This window comes from Myxocyprinus asiaticus, chromosome 25 (assembly GCF_019703515.2).
Source record: "Myxocyprinus asiaticus isolate MX2 ecotype Aquarium Trade chromosome 25, UBuf_Myxa_2, whole genome shotgun sequence".
NCBI classification, from domain to species: Eukaryota; Metazoa; Chordata; class Actinopteri; order Cypriniformes; family Catostomidae; genus Myxocyprinus; species Myxocyprinus asiaticus.
Window position 1 is genome coordinate 10,167,354 of NC_059368.1, and position 26,944 is coordinate 10,194,297.

Genomic DNA, 26,944 nt, shown 5'->3' on the forward strand with positions numbered 1-26,944 from the left:
CAATGATCAATTAATATTAGGTATTTTATATGTAACCGATATTTTTAATGAACAGAGTGTGAGAGATATCTACAGTAGGCTTATACTTTTTAGGGGAACTAAAAACATTTTGTTGCTTATTAAATCTGACTTCATTCTTTTTCTGTAGCATTAAGTAATTACTTTTATTTATTACATTACTAGATGTTCATAAACACTATATTTTATCCAAGGTCTATTTAGAAATCATCTATTTTGCATTTAGAAAAGTGTCAAATCAACCCTGTTTTTAACCTTTTCTACAATAATAAATTATTTTTTAATCTGTAACCTACATATTATTATATATGTGTACATAAATACACTATATGGCCAAAAGTTTGTGGACACCATATGTGCTTGATGAACATTTGATTTCAAAACCTTAGGCATCAATTTCCCCCTTTGCTGTAATAACAGCTTCCACTCTTTTGGGAAGGCTTTCCACTATACTGTATGTAGTGACATGGCTGCAGGGATTTGCTCTCATTCAGACACAAGGCTATCAGTGAGGTCAGGAACTATTGTTGGTCGATGGGGACTGACTTATAGTTGCTGTTCCAGTTCACCCCAAAAGTGATCAGTGGGGTTCAGGTCTGGGCTTTGTGCAGGCCAGTCAATTTCTTCCACGCCAGACACAGTAAACCGTTTCTTTATGGACCTCACTTTGTTCACAGGGGCATTGTCATGCTGGAACAGAAAAGGGCTATCCCCAAACAGTTGCCACAAATTTGGAAGCACACAAAGCCTAAGCCATTACATAAAGAAACATTAAGATTTTTCTTTACTGGATTTAATGGAGTAACCAAATCTGTTAATTAGAAGGGGGTGTCCACAAACTTTTGGCCATATAGTGTACATTCAGCTCCATATTAAACATGAATTTACTGATTCGTATTTATTTTCCTTAAGCATTACATTAATAATTTTTCTTTCATTATATTAGTAGATGCGCATAAGCACTACTTTATCCAAAGACTTTTATTGATTTAGGAAATGTCTCAAATCAACCTGTTCCTCTTTTCCCATATTATTTCAAATGGAGCAAGAGTGACAGATGATTATATTTGCTGGGGGGGGGGTAATAAATATCCAGCTGTTAAATCTGAATGTATGCATTTATATTTCTTAACAGTATCTTAAGCCTTATTATTATTATTATTATTATTATTATTATTTTACATTTTATTATTATTATTAGGCTATATTATTAGATGCCCATTAACATTACATTATCCAAGGTCTTTCAATTAATTTATAAATCTCTCAGATCAATCCATGCTCCTTATTCCATTCAAGTGTTTGTGAATTATATAAAAATCATTTTTGAAATCTTTGCTTTACCCTGCACTCCATTCACTAAAAACAACCTGCTGCATGTGTCACAGCGCCGCAACATCCAACTGCTGGCGAAACCTCTGACGTACTTTAGTCATTTGCATATTTATTTTAGGAGAACGCTATTGGTCACCGAATCCCTCACGCGCCCGCCGCGCTGCATTTCACTAGTGGTTTGAGCCAACATCATTTGAATGCCAGGAGGCGGTCATTGGTGATTCGAGCTGTCTGCAGTAACGTCAAGAGATTAGTGAATCGCAGCTGGAATGTGAGGTTGATTCACAAAGGCGAGAGAGGGAGACAAAGCCAGCGCGCTGAAGATACGCACAACGGACTGCCACATCGCGCACAGGTACCGAAAAGCCATGTTGACTTTCAACATTACATCGTCATGCATCTTGAACAGCAGTGCATTGACAGGTGCAGCTGAGTTTATAATAGCATATAGAGAGACAGAGTCACATTAATACAGAATTGACATATTATATAGTGTTTATGTACTAGCCTATATATTTTACAATGTAGTATTGCATACAGTATATTCTGCATTGCTTTGATACTGTATGCATGTTACTTTAAAATAGATCACTTTTGCATAAGAGTTTTTGGCGACTTAAAACTTGCGAACTCTATAACAAGCAGCTGTAAAAAAAAAAAAAAAAAAAAAAAAATGGTGGCTTTGTTGAATTCATAATAGTAAAGCCTACTTTCTGAAATGCACTCCTTGACCTTGGCAGACGCTGCAAAAAGCGCACTTAATTGACAAATGCATGAACAGGTTGATGGATCGTTATACGCTTTTGTTATGTTCGTCATCGAGAAGAGAGGTAATGACGAATATAAACCTTTATAGCGCGGTTAAGAAAGGTGAATGTGAGGTGATGACGACAGAGTGACCGCTCCTCCAGTGATGACTCAAGGAGGGATGCAGCAAACAGGTTGCAGTAGACTGTGATTGACATTTACCCTTTACCTTACGTTTTGCCCCTGAACCAGTAAATGTGCAGTCTATAATATATCTTTACAAAGTCGCCTACTTTTTTGTACCACCTAGGTATTTAAAGTCTCCTTTTTGTAACAGATATGATCACATGTTTGACATTTAGCACTTACATTATAGATAAAAGGATAAATTGTTAGATTTAAAGCATCTGTCACAAATTCAGTTTGCTTCATAATATAAAAGTGGATAGTTGTCACACTTTTAACTCCAGTGAATATTTCTCAGGGTAGGTTTATTTTTGAAAGTAATTTTTTCTATACATACCTTGAAGCTATTAAACATTTCCACTGTGTTTGCCCAGGAACAAAAGATACCGTTCATTGAACACATGTTGACCTATATGTGGTAAGTTGTCACAATTAAATAAAACAGTGAAACAAATTTATAAAAGGTAATGTACAAAAATATCAAACCATTGTTTTGGTCAACAAATATTGTAATTAAAGGAATAGTTCACCCAAAAATGAAAATTCTCTCATTATTTATTCACCCTCATGCCATCCCAGATGTGTATGACTTTCTTTCTTCTGCAGAACAAAAATGAAGATTTTTAGAAAAATATTTCAGCTCTGTAGTTCCATACAATGCAAGTGAATGGTGACCAAAACTTTGAAGCTTAAAAAAAGCACATAAAGGCAGTATAAAAGTAATCCATATGACTCCAGTGGTTAAATCCATATCTCCAGAAGAAATATGGTAGGTGTGGGTGAGAAACAGATCAAAATTTAAGTCCTTTTTTACTATAAATTCTCCTCCTTGAGTCCTTACCCAGTAGGTGGCAATATGCATGAAAATTGCAAGCCACAAAAAAACAAAAAACAAAAAAAGAAGAACTCTTAGGGCTGTTTGAAAGTGGAGATTTATAGTTAAAAAAAAAAGGCCATAAATACTGATCTGTTTCTCACCCACACCTATCACATCGCTTCTGGAGTCATGGATTTAATCACTGGAATCTTATGGATTACTTTTCATTTTTAGGTGAGCTATTCCTTTAATAAATTGTATACATTTCTAGCATTTAAGACACACTTGCCCCAACCGGACATTCGTGGAAACTCTTGTTCTGAGAACACAGTTTAACCTTTCTTTAACCTTTTATTCAAAACCTTCTCAACTTGACTCAAACAACTTACTCATGTGACATAACATAATACAGTATAATCTGTCTTAAATTAATCATTATTTGTACTCATGGCATTAACAGTCTCCTGTTTGTAAAAAATAAAATCACATGTTTGATATTTGGCACTTAGATTTAGATAAAAACCAACCATTGTTGTGGATATACATCCTGTACAAGAAATAACTGACTCATTATTGAGTATTTGTAAATTCGTCTGTTGAGCTTTCCCTATTTTAGAGTGCAATATATTACACTATCAATTAGAGAAAATCCTTATTCTTTCTTCACACTGTTGTTTTTTCATTTACTCTTTAGTTTGCAAACTCTATACAGTATAGAGAAAAATCTGTTTATTGTATTGAGCATTCTTCTATACAGTATGTAGTAAGTTAGTATATTTGTTTGTATAAGTTAGTTAGTACTGTATATTTCACATGCTTAGTGACCTTGCCTATGCCATTGAGAGAACCGCATCTAAATCTCAGGTTAAACAAGATGCTTTTGTCTAGGCTTTACAGACCATTTCCAAAATTAAAAACACAGATGTCTAGAGACAAAGTAAGCTGTGTAAATAAAGTTGGGTGCCTATGGCATGTCCATTCTCATGTATAGTTTATGCACACGGATCTCAGAACACGGTCATTTTGATAATGTAAATTAAATGGAGCCCTGTCTGGAACCCTTCATTTTAATCAAGTGCCTTGCGATCTCTGCATTTCATTAGTCTTCTTCCTATTTTTAGCCACGTTTACACAGGGCAAGACTGAACCAGACAGCTCCAGCCTCTATCTATAGCCTTGAGTGAAAGTGAGAACGTGCATGTGTGTGTGTTAGAGAGCGAGTATGTGTGGGTGGTGATGGGCTATTGATCCGAAAACAGTTGTGGGAGATTTTACAGTGCATGTGACACTGGCGATCAGACCAGGCTTGTCAGGGTGGATCATGGGGAGAAAGAACATGTGGAGCAGCTCTGTGGAAATGGTTGCAAGCTGTTGCCCACTTGCCGTTGTTGTTTGTGTGGGCTGACAAGAGACTGGCTCTGCTTTAAGCCCATTACCTAATCTTGTGGCGGAGCATTAGTTACCGGGGCCAGGGGTTAACATCTGCTTGGTGGGGTTCTGGGAGGTAACAGTTCCAGTTCCGTTAGTCACCGGTCATAAGGACGAGCTGTGATTTTATTTATTTATTTATTTATTGGTTTAGGGACAATTCACAATAAATATATTGTAACAGTATTAGCTTGAAGCTAAATTCCCAATTTCCCCTCCTAGCTGTTTGTATGCCATGCTTTCTGGGAGTACAGTGAAAAATGCTCTACTTATACTAATACAGCTCTTGCTCACATCTAGTACATTTTGAGTGAATTTGTGAAATGTTTTTAGAGCAATAAAAGGAGACATGCAGGGCCTAAAAGTAAAGCAGCTGAAATAGATTGTGTTTCACAAGGAAGCTATACCTACAGTATAGGAAATGTGTGTAACTATATGTTTCTCATCTAAATGATGACAAAAAAATAAGGATTTTTCTTTTCCTGCTGGCCTGTTAGGTTAGAAGTTTAGACTTATATTTAACCAATATTTTCACTGGTCAAAAAGCAAACAATGGTACAAGTAGCATCTTTTTATATGTGTAAATTATATATATATATATATATATATATATATATATATATATATATATATATATATAATTGACATTTTTTTCAACAAAATGTTAGAAGTTGTTATTTACAAAATGAGTTTTGTAAACAAAAACAATTTATTATTTTCATCATATTCTAACAGCTGCTTCCAAGACTATCACAAGTTGCAATTTTAAAGGTGACCAATGGGTGAAATTTAGGCCGAGAAATTAACAGAGTGACCAATGGTTAATGTTTGGGCCAAAAAAAGAAATGTCTAAGAATCAACAGGGAGATCAATGGTTGATGTTCGGGCTGAAAAAAATTATTAAAAAAAGTATTAAAGTGTTAGTTCACTCAAAAATGAAAATTCTCTCATCATGTACTCATCCTCATGCCATCCCAGATGTGTATGACTTTCTTTATTCTGCAGAACACAAACAAATATTTTTAGAAGAATATATCAGCTCTGTTGGTCCATTCAATGCAAGTGAATGGTGGCCGGAACTCTGAAGGTCCAAAAAGCACATAAAGGTAGCATAAAAGTAATCCGCACAACTCTAGTGGTTAAATCCATATCTTCAGAAGCGATATGATAGGTGTGGATGAGAAACAGATCAATATTTAAGTCCTTTTTTACTATAAATCTGCTCTTTCACTTTCACTTCCACATTCTTCTTCTTTAGTTTTTTGGGGCAGCTGTGGCTCAGGTGGTAGAGAAGGTTGGCCACTAATCGCAGAGTTAGCGGATAAATTCCCAGCCCACATGACTCCACATGCCGAAGTGTCCTTGGGCAAGACACTGAACCCCAAGTTGCCCCAGTAGCAGGCTAGCACCTTGCATGGCAGCTCTGCCATTATTGGTGTGTGAGTGTGTGTGTGAATGGGTGAATGAGTCACAGTGTAAAGTGCTTTGGAACCGCTATGTTTAAAAAAGGCACTATATAAGTGCAGACCATTTACCATCATTTTATCATTATTTGATTAATTACTGCTGATATGATCAACAAAATTATTGTTTTTTTAAATAAAATTAATTTTATCGGCTGCTGTCATCTGGCGGTAACAGCACAATTTTTGTGAATGAAGCGCGATCTATAATAAGCCTAATTTACAAAGAAAGGAGGCATATTTTTGCAGATTTGAGGAAAGGAATGACAATGACTTAAAATACTCGAGATGCAGTGCAATTTCAGTGCTGATTACGTCTGCTTAAACTTGATTGTGGGAGGTCAGTGAATAAGGCACTGGTTTTTGTGCTGAAATACCACGTGCAAATGTGGCGCAACTGTTTAATGAATTTGCCCCTAAGCATTAACAGGGTGACCAATGGTTGAAGTCATAAACGCTCCAAAATGAGGTATTCACAAACCTCTATATTAGCCAGCTAGATAACGTTACTCTGATGAAAAGTTAAATCAACAGAATTTGCAACAACATTCAATATTCAATACATTACAGAAAACTAAATGTTTAAGTTTGCAAAGCATAAAAACTCGTGACTCAAGTGAGATGTAGTGACATCGCATAATTTTCTCCATAAAACATTTTAAGGTGAGAATATTTTTACTCAGTTCACGTGAATAAGTGAGCCAATCATAACAAAGATCATTCACATGTAAGAATCTGAGAGGTACAGTGGCAAAAACAGCCTGTTTAATTGTTAGGGTCAGAGAGCAAATTACAAGCAAGAAACTTTACATTATAAGTTGACTAAAATGCTACAAAAGTGAAGAATACGCCTGTTTAAAAACAAGCCTAGGAAAAGCCTTAATGAAATTGGTTATATTAGAAAAAAAAAAAAAACATGCCCTGATTTAATTTAATTTACCCCTTACAGCCATGAAGGGAGAGCATTTATTTGCCAACATGAGAAGTGCTCCATTCCTCCAGCGGGTCTACCTCCTAGGAGGGGAGGAGCTGGTAGTCCTGCAGTGCACTGTGGGAGAGTCCTCACTGGGAGACAGTTTCCAACAAATCACTGACTTCAATGATCTCCCCACGTCCCTCTTCGCCTGCAACGTGGACCAATCAGTATTTGAGGACCAGGAGGGCAAGGTAAGGTTAAATGACTCATCCATTTCTTGCTCCATCCCACCTGCATGAAGGGATTTGAAATTAGAACAGACATTTTGTTGTACTTGATTTAAAACTTGATAAGGTAAAATGTGTAATTTCCAATCTAGTCTCATAGAATGAACATTACTATAACTACATTTTTGCAAACTGACATTTGTTTGCCGAATTTTACGTTTCGCGGCAGTTTCCTGGTGAAGAACACTAGAGGCGCTACAACGGCTATGCTTTTTATTCACTTTCACACAAGTCACGACTACATCAGCTGATTATAACTTTATAAATACTTATTTTTTGCATCATTACTCACATACTGCTATGTTATGTTATCGATGGACTTACTATAACGCAACATTTAAAAAAAAATAATTAATAAAATGTAACGCTTGTATTACAGACTCACCAACATTTGCACACTTATTCCAGTGTGGTTAGCTTCCACGGTAGTTCACCTCATAGAGCACTGGACTTTTGATCCTGAAGTATGCAGTTCGAGACAAGTCAAGCAAGCGAGCTGACACGTGCGACGAAAGTTTAATAGAAGCAACACGAAATGACATGTCTGTTTTTTGTCTACCTCTCATTTGATTTTAGATCACTATTGGTTAGGTTTAAGTTACAATTTTAGGTTTGGGAGGTACAATTACGACACCATTTCACTCACTTTTGGCGCCCCCTGCTGGACATTTCACTATGAAACTGCTGCAAAACTTGCAATAAGGCACGTCATTTTGCAAAAATGTTGCCATGGTCACGTAATGTTCATGTGGCCACTGGTGTCACCAAACAGAATTGCAAAAATTATTCCAAACAATTTTCTAAAAACATTTCAGCTGCCTCCACAATCTTCCATTTTTGGAAAACTAGTCAGTTCCCTGCAAAAAAAGCTTATTACAGGTAGTCCCACTCAGAACTCATGCTATTGGTTGAGCCAGAAGTTGGCATGTCGAACTTGGCATTACACTTCACTTTTAAAGCCATTCATAGGTTGATTTTCCCAAAAGTGGATGGGGAAGTGTTCAGGAAACCTGTTTGAAAACAGTCATGATTTTTGCAATTTAGTTTGGTGACGCTAGTGTCGCAGAGTTTGCACACTTCTCCTTTAAGAAAAGGCATTACTTTGACTGAATATTTGAATGAACGTCATTCTAAGTAAATACATCATGGATACATTGAAACAATGGCAGTGTTATTGACAGGACTGCTAGAATGCTCAAGTGGAAAAGCAATTCCCCAGACGTGCATTACAGAATTGTGAATTAGGCCTTTTCAACCCAATTATCCATGTGGGCTACATCAGGTGTGAAATTCGGCTTTTGGGCTCTCTTTGAAACGTCTTTATTCTCATTTGCAAGAACCCTCAAGAGTGAGCTTACACTTAGAGGCAAGGGAGTATACTGTATCTCTCACTGTTTATTTCCTTCTTGTGAAAGCCTACGTGAAGTTTTGCTATTTGCATGATTTGGTTATGATGACCTATGGCATCCATGCTGTTCAGATTGGGCGTCTTATTTTGTCACAAGATAACATAAGTGCTCCATGATTGATTAAAACTCACATGATGTAATGAGAACTTGTAGCAGAAATTATGAGTTGCTTTTGGCTTCAATGCACTGATGATAAAACATAGCAAATCAATGAAAGAAGGAAAATCCATTAGAGTAAAACAGCTTTCAAAGTTTTATCTAAACAGAAGTATGTTTTTAAAAGAATAGTTCACCTAAAAGTGAAAATGATGACATTATTTACTTACCTCTTTTTGTTTCTTCTGTGGAATGTGAAAGGAGATTTTAGGTATAACGTTCATGTTGCTCTTTTCCATAAAATGAAAGTAAATGGGGACGAGGCTTTAGAGGTCAAACAAGACAAAATGCACCATAAAAGTAGTTAATACAACTTGTGTATTTTTAAGCCATACAGGAGCTGAAATTTAATTAATTATTCACTGAAAATGTTGCCCTTCACCATAGCTTTCAAACCTCATTTACACTTCTGCATATTTAAACTTGGCGCATTGTGATTTTTTAGGGCACATGGAAGAACCTATCTGAATGTATGCAAAAAGACAAATGAGATTTGAGAGCTACAACAGAGGGCAAGTTTTCAATTTCAGTCTGTTTCTTATACTAAGCCATCATATGGCTTCAGAAGTCTTGGAATAAAGCACATGTGTCGTAGGGACTACTTTAATGGGCATATGTGGTCATTTTTGGAGCATTTTGGAGTTTAAGAGCACCCATTCCCTCATTCACTTTCATTGCATGGAAAAGAGCTGTGTAAACATTCTGTCTAACATCTCCTGTCTTGACATGAAAGTCAAAAGGGTTTGGAAAGACAAAAGTGTGAGTAAATAATGACATAGTTTTCTGATTTGGATAAACCAGTCCTTTAAAGATTTATCTGTAAAGTATTTATAGTCTTTAAACTCTACATCTTCTGATTGTTACATCACTTGAAACATGAAATGCAGTGGTTACTGGATATTTGACCACAAAGTATTTCTTTAAAAGTATCCCCTTGCTGTGCATTATCTGGAACCTGACTTTGCATGACTCATGTGGTTAATTTCCTTACATAACAAGTAACAGTGTTGAAAGTTATTGTTTTAAGGTGAATTTAGTGATCCGTAATGAGGGACTTTGTTGTACCACACTGTTAGTTTGGTTTGGGGCAAGGTTGTGTGGCTTCAGTGTTCTAACATTGTACCCTGAATAGTGACTGCAGCATGGTTGTATTAATTTTTATTTTTTTACTCGGTTAACTAAGTACTCATAAACATAGGAAAGAGATTATGCTTATCTCAATAGCTTCTGTGTTCTCTTAAAGGAATAGTTCGGCCAAAAAAAAAAAAAAATTATGGATGCACCGACAGATCGTAGTGACCACGTCTGTCAAGAAAATGACAGTAAAAGTAGCCCATACGACTTGTGCACTATATTCCAAGTCTTCTGAAGACATACGATAGCTTTATGTGAGGAGCAGACTGAAAATTATGTCATTATTTACTCATAATTTGAACCTTAAATTTCAGTCTGTTTGGCTTCAGAAGACTTGGAATATAAATCACACTTTTGGAGTTGTTTGGACCTTTTTTTTCCTTTTTTTTTTTTGGAGCTTGACATCTCCTGGTCATTATGAACTGTTGTTGTTCGGCAAGGGTAAGTAAATAATGACTTTCATTTTTGGCCAAGCTATTCCTTTAAACTGAAGAAATTTAATTTGGAATAATTTCTGATGGTTGCCTTACTTCTTTCCGTTGTCTGGCTCAACCATAAAGGATATAATGTATAGTATGCAGTATATATGTAAAATGATCCAAAAGTTATTGAAAGGATACTCACATCGATATGCATCATGTCTGCAGCTGTTAACCAATAGATTCTCATACCCAGTCGCCATAGATTCCATTTTAATTTAATATTATATTATATTATATTATATTATTGTAACGGGTAAAGGATGGGCAAGGAGGCGGGAACCGGCTGAGCAGTCAACGAAACTTTTAATGATGTAAATGAACTTAAACAAACATAAACACACACCGTGTATCCCCACAGTTGCACACTTGTACGTCTCTCTCTCTTTCGAACTGGCATCCCCTACTCCTTTTTATCCCTCTCCCGCTGATTGGGCTGATTCAGCGCCGGGCGTCCATCGTCACGGCCCGGCCACGCCCTCCTCCTCGTCACAATTATTTTATTTTATTACCTATTTAGGCAATAGCAATGATCTAATACTGCAATGCTTGTTCACAACTGTTGTACAAATAGATGTAGCCTAAAATTCACTGTTTGAGCAAAATTCTCATCTTGTGAGCCAAATAATTATGCACAAGAATTAAGAGAATAATTAAAAATATTTGATTTGATTTCTTTGTGAACTTCAACTAAAAGCTACAATCACTGTGTCTATTACACAACAAATCCCCTATTATAAATGAGGCAACATATGCTTAATTAGGTAGCTAATTGTGCTGATAAGACTGCTCTGAATGTCTGACCATTTCCCCTTCAAGTGCCATGAAATATTAACCGATTAACAGAGCATGATTGCATCTCCTTGACTGGCCAACCTGCAGTAATGGCTTTTTGCTGATCTGGTTACACTAGATAAAGATCTTTTCCCCACCCCCACCCCCCTCACATGATTACAGAACACTTGGTGGTGAGATGCAGAAGCTGTCTGACTGCCACTTAATGAATCCGTTTCATATCGAAATGGGACATTTTTATATGAATGGGTGTAATGGAGCCACTAAGGCTGGGTGGTAACAACCTAAGTGATACTGCGTTACAGTCTGTTGCCAAAACCTTAACTGCACTGTAGCTATTTTTTTGTTAAGAGGACATTAGGGATGGGAATCACATTAACGATTTTGGTTCCTTAACGGTTTCATCAGCGATTCTTTTATTTTCTTTTATTTATTTTTTTATAAGAAATATTTGGAAATAATAAATGCTTTTTAAATTGGATTTACTGCCCTTAGCAGCCTGTCACATTATGATGAGATAGTTTCATATTTTAACAGAACAGATTCTTGCAAAAAGTGTTTACACAGACTATCTACAATATTTTATTCATTCTTATTTGTTTTTTATTAAATACCACTAATTACAACAAAACTCATAATTTGTATCTATAATAACACATTATCATATCAACAGCCATCCAGTTATTACTCTAATTTAAGTCTCATGAGCCTTAAGTACTCATAACACATTACCAATTCTTGGTTCATTTCGAGTCAGACATGATGAAATGAATGATTAAGATATTCACTAAGAAGGCATTTTAGCCATTAGTTCGTGAATCAGACTACACTGGTTGCACTGTAGATTCAAAAGAACCGACTCATAAGAATCATTTGTTCGGGAATCAGACTACTGAATGCCTAAATGCCATTATAGTCTGTTGCCATAAGGTTTTTAACCTTATATTTCACTTGTGTATTTGAGATGATTCTACCCCAGCAGCCGGTGGTTGCTTGGCTGTAGTCCCTGGTGACCCTGCAATCCCTTCAGTGCAGGGTATTCAGCATCTGTGATTGGATTTGGCAAACATCTGGAGAGCAATGGAACACTCCAGATTCATGAAGCTAAATGACAGATGACAGCTAGACAGAATGGACTGTTGCTATTCTTGTATCTCCCGCTCTGCTCTCGCTTGGGCTGCTGTCAAGGGCCCACACTTTGCTGATTGATCAAGTAAGGTCAAATTGTTCCAAAAGAGCATCAGTACCGTGTTGTTGTCTTCGAGTGCGATTCTCAGCGCTGTCAAAATGTTTGATTGTGTTTGGCACCTCTGGAGGAGGCATTTCTTGAGCATCTGATTCACTGAATCAGTTTAGTAGGCTGTGATTATATTAACCCCCTGAAAATCCCAGGCGATGCGTAGGGACTATTTAAAGGTATATGGCATTATTAGCTGCCTAAGAATAGTGCCTGAAATTTCAGGCAGTCTTGAGCCCACGCAGGAGAGCTGATGCAATGCAAATTATACAGTTCGACTCTTATTATAAGACTAAAATCAACTCTCCTTTTTTCTGTAGTTCACCCAACAATTGATGTTCTGTCATCATTTACTCACCCTCATGTCATTTCAAACCCCAATTAATTTCTTTCTTCTGTGGAACACCACAGAGAGAAGTGTAGCAGAATGTCCAAGTTGCTTTCTTCTATAAAATTTAAGTGTATAGGGACCACGTGCTGTCAAGCTCCAAAAAGCATAACAGTAGTCCTAAAGACTTGTGTGCTCTATTCCAAGTCTTTTGAAGCTATACGATAGCTTTGTGTGTGGAACAGGTGGAAATTTAAGTTGTTACAACTGTGGTTATCATTCACTTTCATTGTATGGCAAAGAGCAGCTTGTACTGTAAATTATAAATTCTGATATACAGAAAATAACTCCTTTTTGTGCTCCACGTAAGATAGAAAGTCATGTGGGCTTCTTAAGACATGAGGGTGAGTAAATGATGACTGTTCCTAGCGTTATTTTACTGAGTGCTGTTTTATGGTTTTCCCTCATATTGCTATTGCCGTGGCATTTATGACAAAATAAACAACGTCATCCAGTTGTATGTCATGTCTATCTATCATAGACTTTTTCTGCATCTCTCCCTTGAGTTCACCCTGCATCAATACAATTGATCTCCAGTTTGGAAATGTCACACACGCAAACCTAGACATGATTTACATAGTGTCTCACTTATAAAGTGGCACTTGAGTTGTTGGCAAGGCAAACACTGACAAATGTTTTCTGCAGCATGGCAGTAATTACCCAGTCTACGAGAGACTGACTGAGATTTATCCTTGAGATGTTCTGTATGCATTGCATATAATGCTGTCTAACCTTTCAGCAACCTTACACACCCAAAAACCAGGCTGTGGTTCACTCTGTGACCCACTCTGATAGATCTAGTCCCCTCAAGAAGCCCCTCACTGTTACCACGGCTGTCAAGCAAGATTTTCAAAACAAGATTTTTAATGAATAACAACTTAAATTTCAGTCTGTTTTTCACACAAAGCTATTATTCGGCATTAGAAGACTTAGAATATAGTGCATAAGTCGTATGGACTACTTTTATGATACTTTTATGTAGAGGTTCATCGATCAGGATCAATGCATCATTCAAATAACCAATGATGCGGTGTCATCGATTCAAAACGTATACATCGATGTACAGAATATTGTTTTTAAGATGCACCTTTATTTTGACAGTCTCATGCGTTGCAGCAACCTTATGATATTCATCTCGCTTTATAAGCACTAAATATGTTTCTCATGTAGGACGCGGATTTTCGTGGGGTAATCTGCTCTATCCATGCGTGGGAGTCAACCTCGAAATACGAGCTCCGGTGACAGGATAGCACAGAGCAGCTCACGTGTGCTATTAAATCAGGCTTTTCTCTTATATTGTGGGTGGCAAATGCAACACATTTAAATACTACATGATAAGGTTCTATTTTAAAGCGCTATGGAGCAATTCAACCATGTCAAACAGCTAGACAACCCCGATATTCTGAACAGCGCTCACAATGGAAAGAGAAAACACCTGTCCTGCACCAGCATTAATACAAGACTTTTCACTTCTACACATCAACACTCTTACTAACATTTATCACAGTAAACTGTAACAATTTGTAGCCAAGAAAAACATGAATAGCACATACTATCCTACTAAAAATGTGTGGGTATGTAAGTATTTTGGATTGAAAGACTTGCTTGAATGTTGTAGAGATGACAAGCTATCACTTTAGTGTTGTTTACCTCATTGCACAAGGCAATGAGCTGTCATCAAACAATTGATGATCACTTGTGTGTGTGTGTGAGACTTTATTTTTATATTATTTATTTATCTGTATAAGTTTTTTTGAACTGAAGTACCTTCTTTTGTTGTGGATGTCCCAATGTAGATACTGGATTTGCACTTTTCAGAGAGCTCAATAAAATATTAAAATAATATTGGTTGCATGTGTGAGATAATAAATGTAATTGAATGTGTAAAATAGGTACGATATCATAATATCGATCGCAGACACCTGAATCGAAGCAAAATCACATCACGGCAGACTTTGAGGTATCGGCAAACATCGGATCGCTGGCAAAGAGAATCGATATAAGAAAGTATCGTTTTGAAAATTGCGATTGACACCCCTAATTTTTTGGTGCCTTTTGTCATTTTTGGAGCTTGACAGCCTCTGGTCACCATCCACTTTCATTATGAAAGAGAGCAGCATGAACATTCTTCAGAAAGTCTTCTTTTGTGTATTATGAACAGCTAATGTAATGCACCGTTTTAGAATCACTTTAAGAAGGAAAGGTAAAAACCAAACCTCAAAGCTGGTACAGCTACCTTTATGATGTCATTAAGGACCCGTGACAAAAGACAGAGGAGAGTTTAGAGGAGTTCTGGTTTTATTGGTGTTATGTAATCGAGCTTGCCGGTCATCATGAGTTCTGCTTTATATGGGCATATCAGTTTTAAGTGGAGTTACAAGTATGGCCTTTTGTTCTTCATGGATTCCTTTCCTGAGGCTCAAGTACTATTACTGTGTGTGTGTGTGTGTGTGTGTGTGTGTGTGTGTGTGTGTGTGAGTGTGTGTGTGTGAGTACAATGGATGCTTGAGTTCTCACCCCAACCTCCTGCTTGCAAGGTTGGCTAAAGTTCACGAAACAACTGAAACTGTAGCCCAGAAATGTGACACACTAGAAATATCAGACATCTGCTCTCTTGAATGACATTTATAAGGTGCAAGGACACAGAAAAAGCGAGCTAATGCTATTCTCAAGTGAGCTATTAACATTCCAGTGTCACTCTTTTATTGTGCTGGCTAGCACTGATACGTGATGCTGTGACTCTTGTTGTGCACACTGTCAAGGTTAAATACTTAAATGGGTATCTATTAGCATTAATGCCGCTCACCCATGCAGAGCTGTGCATGACCTCTCCGCTGTACCTGTTTCCAATGCTGCACTCAGTGTTTTTGCCAGGGGGTTTTAATACCTCCCACACACTACACATGCTTATGTCATCATCGTGTTCTCTCTACCCCGCATTACATAACACTCATACCTCTCATCTTCCTTTTTTTAGCATTTATAACTGTCTATTGCACTCCATAACAATTCTTTGTTGTTAGAATACACAGTGGCTATATTCGAAATGGATTAATACAACACTTCTTAAGGGTCGTTCACACTGAGCGCATAACTACATTAAAAAACTTTAGGGGGCCTGGGTAGCTCAGTGGTAAAATACACTGGCTACCACCCCTGGAGTTCGCTAGCTTGCTAGTTTGAATCCCAGGGCGTGCTGAGTGACTCCAGCCAGGTCACCTAAGCAACCAAATTGGCCCGGTTGCTAGGGAGGGTAGAGTCACATGGGGTAAAACTCCTCATGGTATGCTATAATGTGGCTCGTTCTCGGTGGTGCGCGTGGTGAGTTGAGCCTGGTTGCTGCATTGGATGGCATGAAGCCTCCACACTATGTCTCCATGGCAACACGCTCAACAAGCCACATGATAAGATGCGCGGGTTGATGGTCTCAGACGCGGAGGCAACTGGGATTCGTCCTCCACCACCCAGACTGAGGCAAATCACTATGTGACCACAAGGACTTAAAAGCACATTGGGAATTGGGCATTCCAAATTGGGAGAAAAAGGGGAAAAATACCCCCCCCCCCCCCCAAAAAAAAACTTTATACACCGCGCAACGAATACGACAGAATGCAGGTATCTCGAGATTTGAGACATTTTTTTAAAAGTTACAATTGTTTTAACTTGTATTAGAAACACAGCGGTCCTGATAAAATGAGGTGCTGTGCAGCGGACAAAAATATGTTTTTAGTGCATGTTTAAGGGAATAGTTCTTTAAGTTCTGAAATCCTAAAAGTCTTAAATTCTGTTTTGATGAAGAAAGAAACTCTGGCCTGAGGGTAAGTAAATTATCAGCAAATTGTCATTTTTGGGTGAACTATTCCTTTAAGTAAAAAAAAGATTACACAGCACAAAGGTCAAAGTCAGTTTAGTGCATGTTTACATAGAATAGCTGTTAAAAAACAGCACAGATGGACGCAAAAATGTGTTCAGTGTAAAAGGCCCCTAATGTCACACTGTGCTTATAAAAAGCGGCACTTATGTGTAAGACGCTAAAAATGGAATGAGATGCGGCCCAAAGGTCAAAGATGTCCATTTAGCCCATGTTTATGTAAAGAAAAAAAAGAGACAAAAACAGCGGATGGATGCTGTGGAGGCGAGGGCGTGGTTGAGCGTTCGTCTGGGTAGAGAGGAAGCGGAAAGGGATTTCAACTGAGATGAATTGCTGGTAATTGCTGTTTCTTTGTTCGCAGTGAGAGATGGGGGAAATAAAAAGGACCAGACCTCAGAGTGAGGGCGAGAGAGCCCAGCTGAAGCTAGAGTGTGTTGGTAGCTGCCAGTCCCACTAGTGATGTTGTTTGAGTGTTGATCTGAAGCTTTGCCTTTATGCAGTCAAGCGAATGTGTTTTTGTGTGTGAATGAATTTACATTTGAGTTGGATTCGCCATTTCCCGCTTCCTCATTCCTCGAGCTTGTTACACTGGTGTCGAATCCCGGGATTAGAGGAAGAATGATACTCTGTCATGGAGTCGTTGCTGCTGGAGGAAGTCTTCCAGCCCCTTGCCAGCATCCACCAGGGACAACATCAGGCCCTCATGGAGCTTTGGAGAGAGAAGCAACAGCACTTTGAGGTGCTCCTTCGGGACCAGGAGGAGGACTGGCGGGTGCTGCGGAGCTTAGTACCCCAGGAGGGGGGTTCTCCCCGTACCCGGCAGCAGCACACCCCCACGTGTTGCTCACCAAGATGGGGCCTCAAGATGTTCCGGAGGCCTACCTTGAGGTCTTTGAGCACACCACTGAAGCTGTGAAATGGCTGCCAGAGCAGTGGGCAGTCCATCTTCTGCCACTTCTGACAGGGTAAGCCCAGATCACATCACAACAGCTTCCGGTCACCATCCTTCTGGACTACTCGGTGCTGAAGAAGTCCATCAGGCCACCCGTTTGCCTTTGCCCAGCAGCTCTGTGATGCCTGCCGGCGGTGGGTGCTGGCCAAGGAGGACAGCGACGCCGAGGATGTCATTAACCTGGCGGTGCTGGAATAGTTCGTCTCCTGGTTGCCGAAGGGGATGGCCGAGATGGTATTGTTGGACGAAGTGATCCAGCTGGTGGAAGGCCATCTGGCAGCGTATCTGGGAGCCGGCACGCCACACACCCTTCCCCCCTATAATGTCTCCTCCCTGGTTCTCTCCCTCCCCCCCTTCCGTCCTGTTCGGGCTTGGGCTGGTCTGCTGGAGTTGCAAGGAGCCGAGTCATGTTCGGGCCTTGATCCGGATCCCCAACACCCCACAGACTGCCCCTGAATGAGCAGGGACGTACTAAATACCCATGAGTATTAAGAGAGGTACATACCAAGCCTTGGTGGATTCAGGTTGTAATCAAACCTCCATTCATTAGTGCTTGGTTCAAAACGGGGCATTGGAGGCAAATAATTGGGTGAAGGTGAGGTGTGTGCACGGGGATATTCATGATTATCCTGTAGTGACCGTCACTGTAATATTCCGGGGACAAAAGCATAATATTGAGGTGGTGGTTAGTCCCCGCCTCACCCATCTGTTAATTTTATGAACTAATTGGCTGGCTTTTCGATCATTATTGAAGGGGTTGTGTGTGGATGGAACCTGTGATAAAGTAAATCGGTGTGGGATGTGCGAAGCGCTGGCTGGGGAGGTGTGGCCTGGGCCGTCTGCAGCTGCTCCGCATCAGGCTGAAGCTGGGGAAGGGGAGGTGTCATCCTCCCCTGCCCTTAAGGAATTCCCAGTAAGGGATTTCCTGCTAGAGCAGTCGCTAGACAGAACCCTGAAGCACACGTTTGAACAAGTGAAAGTGATTGATGGTCAATGTCTCCAGCTGGGCATCGCACTCACATATCCATATTTTTCAATTATGATAGATCGGTTGTATAGAGTGACACAGGCAGGGCCGCATTAATGCACAGGCTTAACTGGGCTTAAACCCTGGGGCCCGCAGCAGCAGGGGGGCCCCGAACTCCCGGGGGGTGCCCAGTCGCAGTATTTTCCCATCTACGTTCTCGGGAGGGCGTGTATGTAAATGAGTTCTGTGGGAGATGCTGATGTAAACACAGAGAGATTCTAATAGAAGATTCCCACAGTGATTTGGCCATCCCAGCGGTTCTGGTACCTAAGAGCGATGGCTCGGTCCAGTTCTGTGTGGATTATAGGGATGTTAACACGGTGTCGAAATTTGATGCTTATTCAATGCCTCGTGTTGATGAACTGCTTGATCGTTTGGGCACGGCTCTTTTTTATTTGACATTATTTTTATTTTCATTTTATTTATGGATTTAACAATGGGATATTGACAGATCCCCTTAACGCTGATGTCCCGTGAAAGAAATGGCCTTCTCCACACCATTTGGTTTACACCAATTTGTGACCCCTCGTTCGGTTTGTTTGGGGCCCTGGCTACGTTTCAGCATCTTATGGACAGGGTCCTCAGACCACATGCTGCATATGCTGCTGCCTATTTGGATGATATCATTATTTTTATTAATGATTGCCAGTGGCACATGCAGCATCTGGGGGCCGTTCTGAGGTTACTGCGAGGAGCGGGGCTCACAGCAAACCCGAAGAAGTATGCAACTGCGCGTGTGGAGGTACGGTATCTGGGGTTCCACTTGGGTCATGGTCCGGTTCGGCCCCAAATGATAAAACCGCAGCAATTGCGACCTGCCAGAGACACAAGACCAAAAAGGAGGTGAGACAGTTCCTAGGGTTGGCTGGCTATTATCGAAGGTTTGTGCCTAATTATTCGGACGTCACCAGCCCACTGACTGATCTCACTAAAAAGGGAGCACCAGACCCGGTCCAGTGGACGGAGCCATGCCAACAAGCATTCACGCAGGTAAAAGCTGCACTTTGTGGTGGGCCGCTTCTGCATTCCCCTGACTTGTCTCTCACTTTTGTTTTGCAGACGGATGCATCGGACAGGGGGTTGGGTGTGGGACTGTCCCAAGTGGTGGAGAGGGAGGAGAGCCCGGTGCTTTATATTAGTCGGAAGCTCTCTAAGAGATAGATGAAGTACAGCACCATCGACAAGGAGTGCTTGGCCATCAGGTGGGCGTTCCTCACTCTCCGTTTCTATTTGTTGGGACGAGCATTCACCCTCTGTTCAGACCATGCCCTGCTCCAATGGCTCCACCGCATGAAGGATCCCAATGACTGGATCACCCGTTGGTATCTGGCACTCCAGCTATTTAATTTCAAGGTGGTCCACAGGCCAGGGGCGGAGATGGCTGTCACAGACTTCCTCTCCAGAAAGGGGGCAGGCTGGACAGTTCCCCTGGCCTGAGTCGGGCGGTGGGGGTATGTGGAGGGGAGGGAGTGGTTAAGCATTCGTCTGGGGAGAGAGGAAGCAGTAAGCGTTTTCACCTGTGATGAATTGCTGTTTATCTGTTTATTTGTTCGCAGTGAGAGACAGGGGAAATAAAAGGGACCAGACCTCAGAGTGAGGGAGAGAGAGCCCAGCTGAAGCGACGAGTGTGATGGCAGCTGCCAGTCCCACTAGTGATATTGTTTGAGTGTTGATCTGAAGCTTTACCTGTACGCAGACAAGCGAATGTGTTTTTGCGTGTGAATAAATTTAGCTTTGAGTTAGATTCGCTGTCTCCCTCTTCCTCATTCCTCGAACTTGTTACAGATGCAAAAATGCATTCAGTGTGAACGTCCCCCTACTCCGCATTGCACAGTTATACTGTACAATGTATATTGGCTGCTATTTTATTTAATTGTTTGAGAAACAGTCAGAAATGATGTCACATCTTTATGGGACCTCTTTACGCTGGACAACGTGACCTTGTTAAGTTGCATTAGGGCTGTAGATATTGATTGAAATGTAAACCGGAACTAAACCGGAAAAATTATTAATACTTACTAAATTATTTATAAAAACTAAATTTAAATCAGTTTTTGCTGTACTATTAATACTATTGTAGATATATCTGCACAGCTATCAGTGGGCATGTTTCATCGTACTCGTGTGCCGCTGTTATGAATAATCATCTTTTTCGTTTTTTTATCCAAGAAATTCCAAACAAAAATAAGATGAGGTTCCTAGCGTATGTGAAATATTTAATGGATTAACCAAAAAATAGTATTGCCACATGGTTATTTAATACAGTATATAAGCAATGTTTTTGTTAAATAAAATAGCTGTCATCTATAGCGACCATTACATAGAATTAAAGGAATAGTTCACCCAAAAATGAAAATTCTCTCATTATTTACCCACTCTTATGCCATCCCAGATGTGTATGACTTTCTTTCATCTGCTGAACTCCGATGAAGATTTTTAGAAGAATTTCTCACCTCTTTTGGTCCATACAATGCAAATGAATGGGTGCCAAAATTTTGAAGTTCCAAAAATCACTTAAGTCAGCATAAAAGTAATCCATAAGACTCCAGAGGTTAAATCAATATTTTTCAGAAGTGATATGATAAGTGTGAGTGAGAAACAGATCACTTTTACATTCTTTTTCTTGTGTTTTTGGTGATTCACATTCTTAATGCATACCGACCCCTACTGGGCAGGGAGAAGAATGTCAAACAAAAAAGGACTTAAATATTGATCTGTTTCTTGCCCACACCTTTCATATCACTTCTGAAGATATGGATTAAAACACTGAGTTTATGTCATAAACTGACATTTATGATGTCTTTGTGCTTTTTGGAATGTCAACATTTTGGCACCTATTCACTTGCATTGTATGGAACTACAGAGCTGAAATATTCTTCTAAAAATCATAATTTGTGTTCTGCAGAAGAGAGAAAGTCGTACACATTTGGGATGGCATGAGGGTGAGTAAATGATGAGAGAATTTTAATTTTTGGGTAAACTATGCCTTTAGTTATACCATCATGTAAGACTTTGTTGATATCGCAAGAGTAGTTAAGTGAGTGGTGTCCAGTTATCACCCCATAAATAAATGTAGCTATTTAAAAAATTTTAACTAGTTTTGTGTAAAATGTCTCTTGGCAGTCCAATCAAAATAATGAGTCAGGAAGGATGTGTTAAAAATATTATTTTAACAGCTGTTATAATTTCCAGTTAATTTGTCACACTGGAGATGTCAAGTCTAAAGCCTGGCATTGGGGGATACTGTAATCCCTACAGTGTGCTGTGTTTTGTACTGCATTTTTTGGCAAATGGAAATGTGCGTACCATGCACAATATACATACTACATACTAGAGTTGGGGTACTCGAGTTTGGACTCGGAGTTCGAGTCACAAGTCCAGTTTTAATGGACTTGGACATGTCGGATGCATTTTTACTCTGACTTGACTCGGACTTGAGCCTTTGGGACTCGGGATTTTTTTCCAAGTCCATGACATTTGTGATGCAGTGAAAAAAATAATTCAATAAATAACAAAACAGAAATTATTGAACACATCTCTGTCTGCATGCAGCTGTATTAGCCCCTGAAGTCGTAGATGTAGCGAGAGTTGTTTCACCGTGTGTTAAGTAAACGCATGCACACACACATACGCACGTGCACAGGCACACTCATCGGTCAACCAATATGCTTGAATGTTACTACAGAGACTACTGTATAACATTGACTACCGAGATGGCTGGCACCACGAAAACATAAAGACGGGTATGTATGCAATGTAATAGAATCTAAATAAGGCAGTTTCACATGACACGGGACCTGACAACTTGCATTGCGGTTTCATCGTGGTTAAAAACTTAAAATCAAGAACTTCATTGAGTTAAGTCACCCACATCATGTCTCTCGCAGTTTACTAAAAACAGCATATCGAATAAAAATACATAAAATAGTATTAATATTGGATATTAAATCTTTTTAGGCGTAATGTATCTAGTGTATGTAGGCTTTTTTAGTCTCTTGTGGTCCACGCAGTGTTGTCAGCTTGAACTGGTCCATAATAGCTTGATGAATTAACTGTAACTTTTTAAATAGTTGGGGGAAAAGCGGTTTTGTTACAGCAGACCTAAACAGATAAACAGCACCTATTTATAATTGATTTACTATTTTTAAAGCATTGACAAGCTGCTTAAAATACATTCTTTTACAGCATTTGTCCATCATTCACAACATTCAACCAAGCACAAAATAAAATATTAGGATATTTTGGGCTGTGAAATGTTTTGTTTATAATTTAATTATAGACTATAAAATAAATGTATTATTCGATGACAGAGTTTGTGTATGAAGCTAATCTTCATGTTACGAGATGAATTTAGTTGGTTATGATGTTTTTATTTTACTTATGCACCTCTTTTTTAAGCCTATATCTCTGACACTTTTGAAGGACAATTCTGTTAAATTTATGACTCAAATTTATGATTCTCCATGTTTTTGCAGTTAAAGAAGAGCTCAATGAAATTTTCTTTGGTTGGTATTAAAAGATTTCAGACTAATTGCAGACCAACAGTGGCTGCCGCTCAAGCAAATATCAATTATTATTATGTTTTTTGTCTTCTGCGGCAGCTGCTGTGAGACGCACACGGATGCGTCAGGGATTTAGGTACACTGCCCTGCGCTGTGCGGTTTCCTGCAAATTAACTAGAAAATCATGTCCATGACGAAATGGCCCTAATATTATCCGTGGGCTTTTCCAGTATTTTTTAGATGTAGCATTTGTAGTCAAATCGTGAGACATAACTTCTCAGTGAGTGTTAATTACTTCTGTGTTGACTCATTTGTATGTAATGTATTTTCCCAAATCAGTCGGCAGATAAAGAAAAAAGATTCAGAAAGAAATCTCAGTATAGACTATTATTTCTTTAGATAGGGATATTTTAAATAAAACTAAATTAAATTGACAAATTGAAAATGAAGTAGAAATAAAAAATAAACTAAAATTTGAAACATAACCTTGGTTGTAATGACTAACGCAGCTTTAACTTTTAGTCTATGTTTGAGTGGAGGGGAAAAAGCAACAAATAATTTAAAATGTCAACAGAAAGCAATAAGAAGTGTGTTAAAGGACAGTTTTGTCTTCATACACCTAAAGCATATGCTTTCATTCTGAAACCACTTTGAAGTCTGTTCAGCAGGATATTAATCATAATATATATATGAAATGCAACAGAGGTGTTTTGTTACATTTATATTGACAAACTGTTTTTCTTAGTTGTGAAGTTTAAAATTAGCTTAAAATATTGATGTTGAGTTTACGGTTACAATTTTTATTCAGATTCATGAACAGATTAATTTGGACTCGACTCGGACTCTGCCTGTTATGGACTCGGTCTTGAGTCTGACTCAGCCCCTTTTGGACTTGGACTCAACTCGGACTCGATTGTTTAAAGACTCTGACTTGACTCGGACTTGACTAAAGTGGACTCGAACCCAGCACTACTACATACTGCAGAAATAATATGATTAATATGGTAATAATCCGGACATAGTCAATGTCACAGCTAATTGTGGCCAGCTGCCATTTAATTGTGGCCTATTGTATTTATCTGTGAATATTTTCCATATTGCATTCCTGTAATATGCAACACATGCCACAGCTGTCTACCATTGAACCTTTGTATTCAGGGGCAATGACGCTGCTCTCTGTTCAAGACTGCAAATCAAAGCCTTTTGGAAAGACAGACAAAAAGCTCTGGGCTCTGATTTATTGTAATCAAAGGCTGGAGAGTGTCTATTAGGATGCAGCTGCAACATGGATTACCACAACAATTAATATAAAAGTGATCTATTTGACTTGGGGATATTGGTGCCATCAGTCTCATTCGTAGAGATGAGTAACACCTGATCTTTACATGTGCCAGGAGCACAATACCCCTGGTTCAAACTTTAAAGGGGCCATATCATGGGATATAGAATTTTCCTTGCTCTTTTAATAACAAAAGATTTAAATATAGCAAAAAAACAGCCTGTTTAATTCTAATTCTAATTGTTTGGTGCAAGAAGTCTTGACCAACATTATGATTGGACTTCAGGGCAAACAAATGATACAAAAGTGTAGAACAGAGGCCTATTCATACTTTTCAAGATGTGAGATATTGCATGTTTCCTCAACATTACGCAGTGTTAAAGCGTGTTACTGTGAGACTGCTATAGAGGGATGACCTGAGGACATTTTTTGTGAGCTATAATGCTGTGTTAAAATATGAATGTCCTCCCAAAGTATGCGGGGTGAGTCAGGGTAAGAAGTAGAGCAGTTTTACTTCACCGAGTGCTGGAAATAGCTCACTCAATCCACATTACTCACAGCGAGTCTCTTTTTAAGAATCCTGTGCAGAGATTAGAGCCATTGAGACTTCCAACCCTGACAATTTCCACACATATCAAAGTGTATGCTATGAGTAATGACTAAAACAAGGGAAAGGACTCATTCGTTCCAAGAATTCTCTTTTAAGATATAGGCTAAATTTGTGCACAGTTAATGTTAACAGATGTATTTATAGCTAATTAATAGCACTGGACCAATGGATTTGCTTTTCTTATTTGGCCATACTGTCCTAAACCTATATAACTTACTTGCATGGAAAAACAAAAGGAGGCAAAATGTTAGCTTCATGCACCATTCATTTTCATTGTATCTTTTCCATGCAATGACAGTAAATGGTAACTTAATTTGGAGACAAAACAGCATTGCTTGCTAGTTTGTAGTTTTTGCACATCCTGTGAAACATGAGAGCTGCAATTTTAATGTGATTTTAAGCTGTTTTTATTGTTTTAGCCTTGATATCTAAGCAGCAGCAATATGAGATGTTGAATATTTATCATATTGCAGTTCAAACCCTGAAGTTCAACCATCATCTTGTGATCACTGAACATTGAACTATAAGGGGTGTTCTGATCAAACGTCACATCTTAAATTAGGGCTGCCTCTACAAGCAGTAAGCAGTCCATGACTGCTTACAAAACTGGAGGTTTACTCCAGTTTGTCGAAATGATTCCAGGAAAAGCCAGAGTAAAGATTTTAGCATATTACGGTCATATTTTGTTGTGCTTTTTCCTGCAATGAGATATCAAAGGCACAGGCTCAGTAGGTGGAGTGAATAAGTGACATAACATTATTTGCACGTTTACATGCAACCAAATAATCCATTTATAATCCGACTGATGGCTAAATCATATTGAAAAGCCTTCATGTAAACACAAAAAATGATCCGATTGAGCTGGATCCGAATTAAATTTCCATCCGATTGAAGAGGGTGGTGTAGACCTAAAGTAATCTGTTTTAAAGAAAAATATTAGCCATGTAAACATTTTAATCCGACTACTTTCTCAATCGTATTCTAAAATACTTTGCGCTTATGCGCAGAGCAGTGGTGTGTATGTATGTTTATACATGAAACTCCTTGCAGGAAACAAATGTATACAAAGCAATGACAAAACGCATTATTAGGGTATGTGGGCTCGCACTGAATATTCTGCAGGGCACATACGTTTTTTCATGACATCACATAAACCAAAAAAGAATGTTGATTAATAGTGACTTTAAGCAGCAGGTGCTGTTACGGCGTTGTGTTTCATTGCGTGTACGCGAGTTCACTCACTTCCTGATGTCGAAACCATAGTTTCTAAAGCATTTCTTCTTTGCCATAGTGACAGTCACAGATTAGGAAAGTAAATGTTAGAATATGTTTTACAATAGATGATGCAAATGGAACAGAGTAAATAGCCTAAACATCCTCCTCAAAACGTATGTTAAATTACACTGGGTTATAGGCTTTGAATAAAAAAACTCAAAAATATCATTAGCCTATTAATAATAATATCTAGGTTTTAGACGTAGGCTATTTATATCGTTCAAGAGAAAAACTCTTCTTCTGACAGTTATTTAGCCTACCTTTTTTTTTCTTGAATGATTAAATGGTCAATTTCGCCGTCATTATTGCTTAGTGATTTTTGCGTAGCGTCCCGTCTGCAGCTGTTGCTTAAAGTCCCTATTATTTTGTTTCCATTCCACATCTGTAAACTCCTTTAAGGACAACTCTCACCCACCTGTTTTTATTCCGTACTCGCATCCAGAGATGCCTGCGGTTAGACTGGAGGAGGAATGGGCTTGAGGAAAATATATGGTTAAGTCAGACAGGGTATTAGAAGCTGCTTCTATTTCATAATTTGCTGAGTAGAGTGAGTAACATCAGAAGAAAGCTTTTCTGGCATATTTTTTTAGATATCTTAACAAACCAAAAACAGCAATTACGGTTTTTGGTGCC

The 26,944-nt window shown here is 38.8% G+C and overlaps 1 protein-coding gene across 1 annotated transcript in view; it reads left to right on the forward strand.

Annotated features, from left to right (window-relative positions):
• Positions 1-1,564: 1,564 nt before the first annotated feature.
• LOC127416284 (calcipressin-2-like) overlaps positions 1,565-26,944 on the forward strand; it is an 88,665-nt gene continuing 63,285 nt past the window's right edge. Inside the window, exons 1-2 of the mRNA XM_051655543.1 lie at positions 1,565-1,708; positions 6,944-7,161. Of these exons, the coding sequence (XP_051511503.1) occupies positions 6,946-7,161 (216 nt within the window). The 5' untranslated portion in view covers positions 1,565-1,708; positions 6,944-6,945. The remainder of the gene's footprint in view (positions 1,709-6,943; positions 7,162-26,944) is intronic.